The 11641-nt window shown below is 33.6% G+C and overlaps 1 protein-coding gene across 1 annotated transcript; it reads left to right on the top strand.

The window, feature by feature from the left end:
• The first annotated feature begins 4734 nt into the window (after positions 1-4734).
• On the top strand, positions 4735-10931 carry LOC102589832 (putative ABC transporter C family member 15). Its single transcript, XM_006341696.2, has 10 exons — positions 4735-5831; positions 5913-7336; positions 7424-7510; positions 7605-8204; positions 8331-8495; positions 8634-8928; positions 9176-9696; positions 9835-9898; positions 10011-10250; positions 10461-10931. The coding sequence occupies exons 1-10, from the start codon at positions 5012-5014 to the stop codon at positions 10568-10570; spliced, it is 4326 nt and encodes a 1441-aa protein (XP_006341758.2). The 5' UTR covers positions 4735-5011; the 3' UTR covers positions 10571-10931.
• The last annotated feature ends 710 nt before the right edge of the window (positions 10932-11641 follow it).

Below are 11641 nucleotides of genomic sequence, written 5' to 3'. Positions count from 1 at the left end.
GAGTATTACAATACCCCCATTTGTCCAAAAAGTTAAAGGAGATGCTGACCTTTTTCCAAGTGGGGAGCATGATAAAAAGGATTACTTTAAACTCCGTTAGTTTAAAAATAATTTTATGTTTCGCTTTTTGAAAATTAATTTAATTAGCTTTAATTTAATTAGATTTATTTTGATATTTTAAATATTTAGAAACTATACTTAGAATATTGGAGTATAAATTATAATTTTCTTATTTAAATAAAATTATAACAATAGTTCAGATTATGAAGCAAATGGTTCTCTATGATATATAGTAATTTATAGTTTGTGTAGTGGTTATTATAACAAAATAGATATATAGTATTGGAAATATTACACTATAAGCAAGGATTTAATGGTATTCTAGCGCTTACTAATAAAGGTGACTCCGTACCCAGAGGGATTCAAATCTGAGATATCTGATTAAGGATGAAGGGGTATTTAACACTCCACCACAACTCTTGCTGACAATGGTATATATTTCATACATTCAACATTATATTATACAATATAATTTTTTTTTCAAATGGTATAAATGCAATATTATCACTTGGAATAAATAAAAATTAGTAGCTTTTAATTATGAATAGAAAAGTGCCAATGATTTTAGGGTACCGTGATAGATCATATCATATGGATATTTAACTAAAAAGTGAAAGTATTCCTAATAATTTATCTTTTGTCATATCACCTTCTAAATGCCATATACATAAAAACATTGTGATCTAGTGTGACAGAACAAAAAACAAACATTCCAACGGTCACATGAACCCCATGAAACAAAGAATACTTCCCCTTTATTTTAAAGAAAATAAAACAAGATTGTAGTTACTTTTAAGCTAGAGTTTTGAGACCACAAGATATATAATGGCCTAGTACGTAGTATGAATAAGTAGCACAAATGTATGATTTAGCTATCAATGAAATGGATAAAATTGATAAGCCTAGAGATCATTAGATTTCAAATCTCGATAAAGACAAAATAGGCTAAGACATTTCTTCTCATTATTTGTCATTAATAGAATTACCTGATACATAATTGATAGGAAATAACAAGTATTTAATAAAATAATCAACCTATAGCAAATTGACACTACATTCATAAAAAAAAATGATAGCATGGATAAGCAAAAAAGAAAAAAGTATGATGTAACTCTTAATGAAGTGGATGAAAATGATAGATCTCGAGATTAGATTTCAAATTTCAATTAAGATAGTATATGCTAGATAATTTCTTCTCATTATTTGTAATTAGTAGAATTACGTAATAATACATATGCTGGTAGAAAATAACGCGTATCTAATAAAAATAATCGACCTAAAGAAAATTGTATGGACACCACAATAAATTGATAGCATGGATAAGCAAAAATAAAAATGTATGAGATCTAGTATTTGTCAATGAAATGGATGAAAATAACAGATTTCGAGATCATATTTCAAATCTTGATAAAGATAAAATACGCTGAATAATTTCTTCTCGGAATTACCTAATACATATGTGGATAGGAAGTAACATATATCTGATAAAATAATTGAGATCGATATATAAAGCAAATATAGTATTAGACACCACATTTATGAAAAAGAAAAAGGTAATAGGAGTGTGAATTGAGGAGGATAAGGTTCATGGTTCATGACTAAGGCAACTTTATTAGTTTGTAGTGCACAACTTTATGCCTTCACTACATGTGTATATGAAAAAAAGAGAAAGAGCACGAGACAAACATACATGAACTGTGTTTTTCTTTTACAGCCCACACGCACACATTTAGCCACCGCGTGCTCCTTCTGCTCTAATAGCACCAAATGCTTCTGCCCCCACAAGTTTGACACAAGCTAACCCTACCCCTCTCCATGGCATTGGGGACTTGCTAACTTATATTTTGCAATATAATATCCTACCTAGGACTCTAGTTGTAGGGTTCTTTTGAAATTCAGTATTCTCTTCGTATCAATTTATGTGATATAGTTTGGCTTGACACAGAGTTTAAGACAACAATAAAGATTTTTAAAATTTGTCATTTGATCTAAAATACTCTCTCCATTCTCCTACCCCTTTTGTCCCTAATTATTACTTGTCCCCTTTTGAATTGACACTCCTATTAAAAAAAAACAATAATTGACATAGTGAGTTTACTATTTTACCCCCATTAAGTATGAATTTGATGAATTAAAAACTTAATATTTTTAAGAAGTTCTACCTTTTTCAAAATAAATAATTGAGGATATAATAGGTAAAAGAAAGTTGTTCTTTCTTGATTTGTCAAAATGAACAAGTAATTAGGGATAAATAAAAAAGAAAAAAGTGGACAAGTAATTAGGGACGGAAGGAGTACTTAATTGTCATTGTTTTAGATTTTACATCCCATAAGAAAAACTAGGTAAGTTTACCATTGGAACCTTAGTGTTTTCTTGAAGTCAAGTTTTCAATGAACATGAATTTATTTACTTTGATTAACTAATTTGACCAACGAACATGAATTACTTACTTATTTTTTCTATATTGGTCAAATGTATATTTTCAAGGTTAATAACTTTTAAAGGGTAAAGTATGAAGAATAAAGTTATTTATGTATTAATTTTGTGATGACAAATATAAAGGAACATCTATTTTTAATAAGGACAACATGTAAATAGAAAGGGAGGGAGTGAATCATTGATGTTTGAGAGGGTATAAATCATTTTATTAAGGGTAAAATGGATATGTTAGAATTAAATTATTACTACATATAAAAATGTGTCATTCTTTTTAATACCGACTAAAAAATGTGAGTTTTATAAAATTGAGGGAGTATTAAAGTTATCAAATGTTGCAAAAAATTTGAAGGGGCAATGTCGTAGATGGCCACCCAAATTTTATTTTGTTACACTGAAAGTCACTAAAGTTCTTTTCTGATAACAAAAAAATTACTTTTTTACCTAAAATATCACCAAAAGTCACTAAATTATTGTTGCAAAAGAATCATGCAAACTTAATTTGCCTAAGTTTCACATAAAGTCGTTAAATAATTTTTTAAAATGAAAAAGTTATTTAACTTTGTCATCTTATAAAATGTCTCTTTTATTTCCTCCCAATTAATGACTTCCTGTGAAATGGGGAAATGGGAAGAGGATTACAAATATAAGAAATCGAACCCTCACCAAAAAGGTGAAAGTCGTCCATCAATTAAGCTACTAAAAATTTTCGATTTTTTGATTATTCACATTAAATATCTTGCCTTTTTTTTGGAAACAAGCCAAGTATCATGTAAGGATACGATATGTCTTATAGATATTCCTTTTAAGGAATGATAATTTTAGCACAATTTATTAGTGCTCACTTGAAACGCTATAAGGTGTGAGTAATTAAATGTCTCAATTCCAAATACTCACTCCATTAATCATTTATTTATACTATCTCAAAATTAGATTTTTAGTTTTATTTGTCACTTTTAACATATCAAGAAAATACAATTATTAATTACTTATTATCCAAATCATTTTTCAAGACCTAAGACTATACATCAAAAAATATGAATATTATAGTTAAATACTCATATTAATTATTATTTCTTACGGGACGTGCAAAATTCAAAGTGAACAAGTAAAGTAAACTGAGAGTACATTCCAACTTGAATTTGAGGTTAAGATACTAACATGAATTATTCTCCAAAAACCTACGTAGATATTTTCTCTATCTCAATTTATATAATATCGTTCAAATTGTGATAGTGTATCATTTTAATTTTGACTATGAAATCTTTAAGTTTTTGAAACAAAATTTATATATTTGAAAACTATACAAAAAGTATTATAAGTAATAATAATTAATAATTCAAAATATATCAAAAAATAATTATATATAAAAAATTCTTGTTTGAATCTCGAAATTTGACTGGTATAAATTTGGACGGCGGGGGAGTAATATACTGTGGACGGCGGGGGAGTAATATACTGTAGGAGAAAATATTTTTTTTAAATTGCTAATAGTCATTTGCAGGAAGAGACACAAACTAAAATTAAGAAATGCATGAAGACATTTTTGGTCAGCGGAAAATTTGGCTGACTCATTTTGTAAACATAAATTTTGGAAAAGAATCTACTGATGTGATTGCACTTGTTATTACTTAAGGGGTTGTTTAATTATCCGAGATAATTTATTCTGAATCGTTGGTTCGAAAATGATTAGGATATCATGCGAAAGTCTATAATTATAAATTATGATATTGATAAATTAGATGATAAAAATTTATATTAAAAACATATAATATTATTATATGAAAACTAAAATCTTAAACGTCTATATTGTGGATCTTATTGTGTTTTAGCATGAGAATAAGGATCTTTAATTTAATTTTTAGATCTCCAAATCTTTTCTCTAAGAAAAAAATAAATCAAATATGGAAGAAAATAATGTTTTCCTTTAAGAAAAAATTAAAACATTTATGGTAATATGTTTAGTCTTTTCTTTTAGGGAAAAATAAACTTCAAATAAGGTAAGAAAATCAGAACAAAATCCTAATAGTTATTTCAAGATATGTTATTTCACCATGTATAAGAGATAACTTATTCCGCATAAATGTTGGGCTAAATAATTTCAGAATTATCTAATACATCTAACCAAACATGAAATAAAATAATCCTAAACTATTATACCTTTTACATCAAACCAAACGGCCGCTCACTATTATATAAGCATTACATAAAATAGAGTTGTATCCATCTTTTTATCCATCTTTTCATTAACCATTCTGGTTGATACTCAGATTCCTCTTCATCATAATTCCACCAAACTTTCAAAAAGGCACGTGCCTTCTTCATCATAGTATAGTCTATTTTTTTTATATGATTCTGAATGGATATTTATGCTTTTGGCTTAACTTTTTTTTAAAATACTTCTTGCCTTTTGTGCTCCAAGCTTCTTTTTATATAGTAAGTAGAATAGAGTAGGTTTTAATTTTAAGGGGTAAGTTCAAAAGTGGGATTTTCTTGTTTTTTGGTGTCAACCAAGATGGACATCACTCTAAGGCTAATCAATGTAGCTTTTTTCTTGATTTTACTCATATGTTTCTTGGTAGATTTTTTCAAGAAAAATGGAGAAGAGGAAGAAGAGGGTTTTGTAGAAAAAAGGGAGAAGAGGAGAAAATCCACATTTTTCATCAAGATTACAGTTTTATTGAATTTCTCAATAGCTATTTCTTACTTGGGATTTTGTGTCCATGAATTCTGGAAGTTGAGAGCTTTTGTGTTTGAAGAGTCTGTTTTTTCTGTCATGACATGGAGTGTAGCAACTGTAATTGCAGTCTATTCATTAAACAGAGAGAAAAGGTGGCCATTATTACTCATCATATGGTGGTTCTTTTCTAGTATTTTTGAGATAATTTTAGTCTCATTTCATCTTCTCAAACATTATAATATATATACAAAAGCCCCACATTTTCTTCCCAAGGCAAATATAATTGATTTTGCTTCCCTACCATTGTCAATTCTTCTATGTTTCAATGCCTTGGCAGTACCAGCCAACAAATACAGTGAAACTGAACAGCCATTCCTTCATAAAGATGAGGTAAATACACATGATGATGCATTTTCTAGTGCTAGTATTTGGAGCCTAATCACATTTAGGTGGCTTAATCCACTATTCAAGAAAGGTCATGAGGAAAAGCTTACAGTAGAGCACATACCTTCAATTCCTCACACTGAGACTTCTAATGAAGCTGCTTCTTTGTTGGAAGACGCGCTTCGCGAAAAGAAAGCTTCTTCTCTCTCCCTCCCTGATGCCATACTACGTATGATTTGGAGACCACTTGCCTGTAATGCAGTTTTTGCAGGTAATTCTTGATTTTTCAAGACTCAATTAAGCAAACCTTTTTGTAAACAAACTAATTTCATGCTTCTGTTTGTTTATGTAGGAGTCAACACAATTGCTTCCTATATTGGTCCTTTGCTGATAACAAGCTTTGTGAATTTTTTGTCTGAAAAGAAAGATGAGTCCAATTGGCAAGACGGAATGATCTTAGCCTTCATCTTCTTCTTTGCCAAAACAGTAGAGTCACTGTCCCAAAGGCAATGGTACTTTGGAGCTAACCGGATTGGTGTTCGAGTCAGAGCCGCTCTGATGGCTTTGATATATAAAAGAACTTTGTCCATAAAGTATGGTGGAACAAAAGACGGGAAGATCATAAACTTCATCAATGTTGATGTTGAGAGAATTGGAGACTTCTGCTGGTATATTCATGGAGTTTGGTTGCTGCCTGTTCAGGTTACATTTGCCCTGCTTATCTTATACAGGAATTTGGGTGCTGCTCCCGCTATTGCTGCTCTTCTTTCGACCATATTTGTGATGGTTAGCAACACACCACTAGCCAATATGCAAGAGCAGCTCCACTCAAAGATAATGGAAGCGAAGGACGTGAGAATTAAAGCCACTTCAGAGACCTTAAAAAGCATGAGAGTCTTGAAACTGCACTCATGGGAGTCCACTTTCTTGAAGAAGCTGCTTCAACTAAGAGAAAATGAGAGAGGTTGGCTTAAGAGATACCTTTATACATGTTCTGCTGTGGCTTTCCTCTTTTGGGCCTCACCAACGCTCGTCTCAGTTGTAACCTTTGGTGTTTGTATCATCCTAAAAACACCATTAACATCAGGAGCAGTTCTCTCAGCACTAGCAACTTTCAGGATTCTACAAGAACCAATTTACAACTTGCCCGAGCTCATTTCCATGGTTGCTCAGACAAAGGTTTCAGTTGATAGGATTCAAGACTTCATGAGAGAGGAAGATCAAAAGAAGTTAACAAGCTATAATACTCCTAACACTTCGGAAGTGGCGATCGAACTTGAACCAGGAGAGTATGCTTGGGGCACAAATGAGTCCAAGAAATCAACAATTAAGATAACTGAGAAAATCAGGATAATGAAAGGGTGGAAAGTAGCAATATGTGGTTCAGTGGGGTCGGGAAAGTCAAGCCTACTCTGTAGTATTATGGGAGAGATTCCTAGAATTTCTGGATCAAGTATTAAGATTAATGGTTCGAAGGCATTTGTACCACAGAGTGCTTGGATTCAGACGGGCACTGTTAGAGACAATGTTCTGTTTGGCAAGGAAATGAATAAAGCACGTTATGATGATGTCGTGGAACGATGTGCTTTGAAACGTGACATTGAGATGTGGGCTGACGGAGATCTAAATTTAGTAGGAGAAAGAGGAATGAGCCTAAGCGGTGGACAAAAGCAAAGAATTCAGTTGGCCAGAGCTATTTATAGTGATTCAGACATCTACCTGCTAGATGACCCTTTCAGTGCAGTTGATGCACAAACTGGAGCTCATATGTTTAAGGCAAGTACTACATCCTACTTTTGTAGAATTCTTTTCAGTAATCTAGTTGCTCTTATTGATGTGCTATAATCCTTCATCATATTGCAGAAATGCTTAATCCAACATCTACAAGGAAAGACAGTTGTTTATGCCACTCACCAGTTGGAATTTTTAGATACTTCTGACCTCATCCTGGTAAGTTGAAACTATCTTAAGCTATTGGTTTTCAATTGATCGAAACAAACTAGAAAAGTATATCTTAGTTTTTATGCTTACCTGATATGCTTAGGTAATGAAGGACGGAAGAATTGTTCAATCAGGAAAGTATAACAAGTTGATTGCAGATCCGGATGGTGAGCTCCTAAGGCATATGGTGGCTCACAGTAAATCATTAGATCAAGTGAACCCTTCCCAAAATTGCAGCTGCGTAACCAAGGGTAAGCATCAGAATAACCAAATTGAAGTCGAAGAGTGCTTTGAAGATCTTACCTGTGACAACAGGATCTTAGGAAGAACTCAGCAGGAAGATGCAGTATCAGGTCGAGTTAAATGGAAAGTCTACTCGACCTTTGTGACTTCGGCGTATAAAGGGGCCCTTGTACTTCCGGTCCTTCTATGTCAAGTTTTCTTCCAGGGACTGCAGATGGCAAGCAACTACTGGATTGCATGGGGAACAGAAGAAGAAGGAAGGGTTACTAGCGAGAGATTAATTGGAATATTCGTGCTGATGTCAGGGGGAAGCTCTCTTTTCATCTTAGGAAGAGCAGTTATGCTCTCAACTATCGCAATTGAGACTGCTCAGAAGCTCTACATTGCAATGATCAAATCACTCTTCCGAGCGCCCTTGTCATTCTTTGACTCCACCCCTTCCAGCAGAATTCTCAATAGGGTGAGTGTAGCAGCTGAAATGATCTATTTGTCTTGAAATGTGTCTATATTAAGTTCTTTGTTTCTCAAAACATGACTTTCTAGCTTCATCTATACTGAACTTCAAGTTTTGTTTCTTTCTGGTCAGTCTTCTACGGACCAAAGCATCGTGGACACAGATATTCCGTATAGATTGGCTGGACTAGCATTTGCACTTATTCAATTATTGAGCATTGTTGTCCTTATGTCCAATGTTGCCTGGCAGATCTTTTTTCTCTTCCTTCTGATACTTGCCCTCTCCATGTGGTATCAGGTAATAATAAGCTCAACCTGAAGTTACTTTTGGTCCCTATTTACTTTTAACTGCCAGAAAATCATTGGAACTCAAACAATGAGTATTTTACTTCCCATAAATATGGCCTTAGTGCTAATGATTCAATTCTTATTGCAGGCATATTACATTACCACTGCTAGAGAACTGGCAAGGATGATTGGCATTCAGAAAGCTCCAATCCTGCATCATTTCTCTGAATCTCTCAACGGTGTAGCAACAATTCGCTGTTTTAATCAGGAAGACCGATTCTTGAATAAGAATTTAAGTCTCATCGATGACTATTCTCGTGTTGTCTTTCACAACTCTGCTACAATGGAATGGCTCTGTGTTCGAATTAACTTTCTCTTCAATCTCATATTCTTCTTTCTTCTCATCATCTTGGCACACCTTCCACGAGAGGCTATAGACCCCAGTAAGCTTTTATTCTTCTCCATTTCCATTTCCATTTCATGCATCCTGTGTAGCACTTTCCCAGGCAGTTAAATCAACAAAATTCCAGGCAGCTTCTCTGGTGATGCATGAGTAGATATAAGAAACAAATCTTAGATTAAGAACTTACACAAACTGAGGAAGTCAAAGTCTATGATAACAACTTTTTCTTTCTTTCACTGTTGTAAATGGCTTCAGTGTGTGATGTCACATGTTTCATCTGTTTTCAGGTTTAGCAGGACTAGCAGCTACCTATGGCTTAAATCTTAATGTTCTCCAAGCTTGGGTTATATGGAACCTTTGCAATGTCGAGAACAAAATGATATCAGTTGAGAGAATACTTCAGTTCAGCGACGTTCCTAGTGAAGCTCCACTGATAATTGAGAAGTCCAGGCCAAAACCCGATTGGCCTCTAAAAGGAAGAATTGAAATTAAAGATCTTCATGTACAATACAGCCCTGATCTCCCAAGAGTTCTAAAAGGTATAACCTGCACTTTTCCAGAGGGAAAGAAAATTGGTGTAGTTGGAAGAACAGGTAGTGGAAAGTCTACTTTGATCCAAGCTCTCTTCAGGGTTGTGGAACCATCTGAGGGATGCATTCTTATCGATGGAATAGACATTTCCAAAATCGGTTTGCAAGACCTGAGGTCTAAGTTGAGTATAATACCACAAGATCCAATTTTGTTCCAAGGAACAATTAGGACTAATCTTGATCCATTACAACAACATACAGATCAGGATATCTGGGAGGTAATGTTCTGAACTTCTTTTTCTTTGTTTTATTCGACTAAGTATGAGACTTTGTAACTTACTACGATATACTATTCTGTATTATGAGCAATCTCACATGACTTTGTAACTTACTCTAAGAATGATTTCATATTTCAGGTCTTGCAAAAATGTCATTTAGCTGATATTGTAAAGCAGGATCTAAGGCTTCTTGATGCACCAGGTACAAATACTAGGTTCTGTGGCCTGAACCCACCTTTATTTTCAAAATACACAACATTTGGAAAGGGAAACAAATGATCTTCAAATTAATGATCAAGAATTTTATGTTGCAGTTGCAGAAGACGGAGAAAACTTGAGCATGGGTCAAAGGCAGATTGTGTGCCTAGCTAGGGTATTGCTACAGAAAAGGAGAATATTGGTACTTGATGAAGCTACTGCTTCAGTGGATACAGAGACGGACAATGTCATTCAGAAAACTATAAGAGAAGAAACAAATGGATGTACAGTTATAACAGTGGCACATCGGATACCCACAGTTATCGATAATGATCTTGTTTTAGTTCTTGGTGAAGGTAAAGATACAGGACCTAGCACTAGCACTTTAAGCACACACACAAAAAAAACACAGCATAACATTAGTAGTGGCAGATTATAGTGCAACCATTGACCTGCAATTGGATAAGAACTCAAAAAGTTGGAAGACATAGAACAGCTGAGAATACACACACCATATTATTCAAAATGGATTATATTGCCTGATAAAACTGTCTTGTTTGATGCAGGAAACATTCTCGAGTTTGATACTCCTAACCAGTTATTGAAGAACAGTTCTTCAGCATTTTCAAATCTGGTGGCAGAATTCTTGCGGAGATCATCCAAGGGGTTAACCTAAAAGCATAGCACTAGGCACATGTGATAGTACATCTAGTTTAGATCATCTATAGGAAGGAACGACCAATTCAATCTGCCAATGTTAATGTGGCATTGTATAGTACAGAATCATAAACTGACATCAAGAAATACAGCAAAGTTGAGCAGCCACTTCAAAAGTTATATTTCTTATAACTGCCAACCAAAGATGACATGAACACTACAGGATATGTACAGTGTTTATTCTTAATCCCTAACTCATCGTTCATGTACTTAAAGGAGCTATAATATACTTGTTCATGCTTTTCATCATTAGGCATAATATCGCCAAAAGACTATCAAACATGAAAATCAATGTATCATTTCTTGTCGGTCTTCCATCAGTTTGTCTCTGCCTGCTATATATTCTTCTATGAACTAGCTATTTCCATAGCAACAATCACATTGCTAATAGAAATAGTAAAACTGAATTACAGTAGAAGGTTTAATAGGTCTAGTTGGAGCATCACCTAAAAAGGCACAAAACATAGTTGTTGATGCTAAGAAACTAAGAATGACGGAGGCCAACAGAGCTTATATATAGAGTTCAATTGAAAACATATATGTAGTGAAAAGACTTACGTACTAAATTTTCTTTTTTGGTTTTATCATAAGGTGTGTTAGAGCCCGATTAAATCTGAATTCATGTCGGAAAGTCCCAGTAGCTCTTTAACAAAGGCAAGCAACTCTGATGTTCTCAAGGAACTCGAACCTGAGACACAAACCATGAGTAGTACTAAAATTTCAAATTTCAACAAGTACTAAATCTCAAGTCATAATTTTAGAAGTATAGTGTGGATAGAGTTAAGGATCTCATAATTTTTTGAAGTCCATATGTTGGAATCTATGCGTCCACCAGTAACCACGGGACCAAGTCCCTCAGCAAAATAACAATGTAGAAAGTAAATATCACAATATAAAACAGGCACAAGGATTTTACGTGGAAACCTCCTTGCTCAAGGGAGTAAAACCACGACCTATCTCACAGGATTTTTCAAACTGTTTTTACTAATCTTCTCAAGCAAAAGTAAAACACAGTTTACACCACAACAAT

The sequence above is a fragment of the Solanum tuberosum genome, unplaced genomic scaffold (genome assembly GCF_000226075.1).
Source record: "Solanum tuberosum cultivar DM 1-3 516 R44 unplaced genomic scaffold, SolTub_3.0 scf00027, whole genome shotgun sequence".
Taxonomy (NCBI): Eukaryota; Viridiplantae; Streptophyta; class Magnoliopsida; order Solanales; family Solanaceae; genus Solanum; species Solanum tuberosum.
This window is presented reverse-complemented; position numbering and strand designations above follow the sequence as displayed.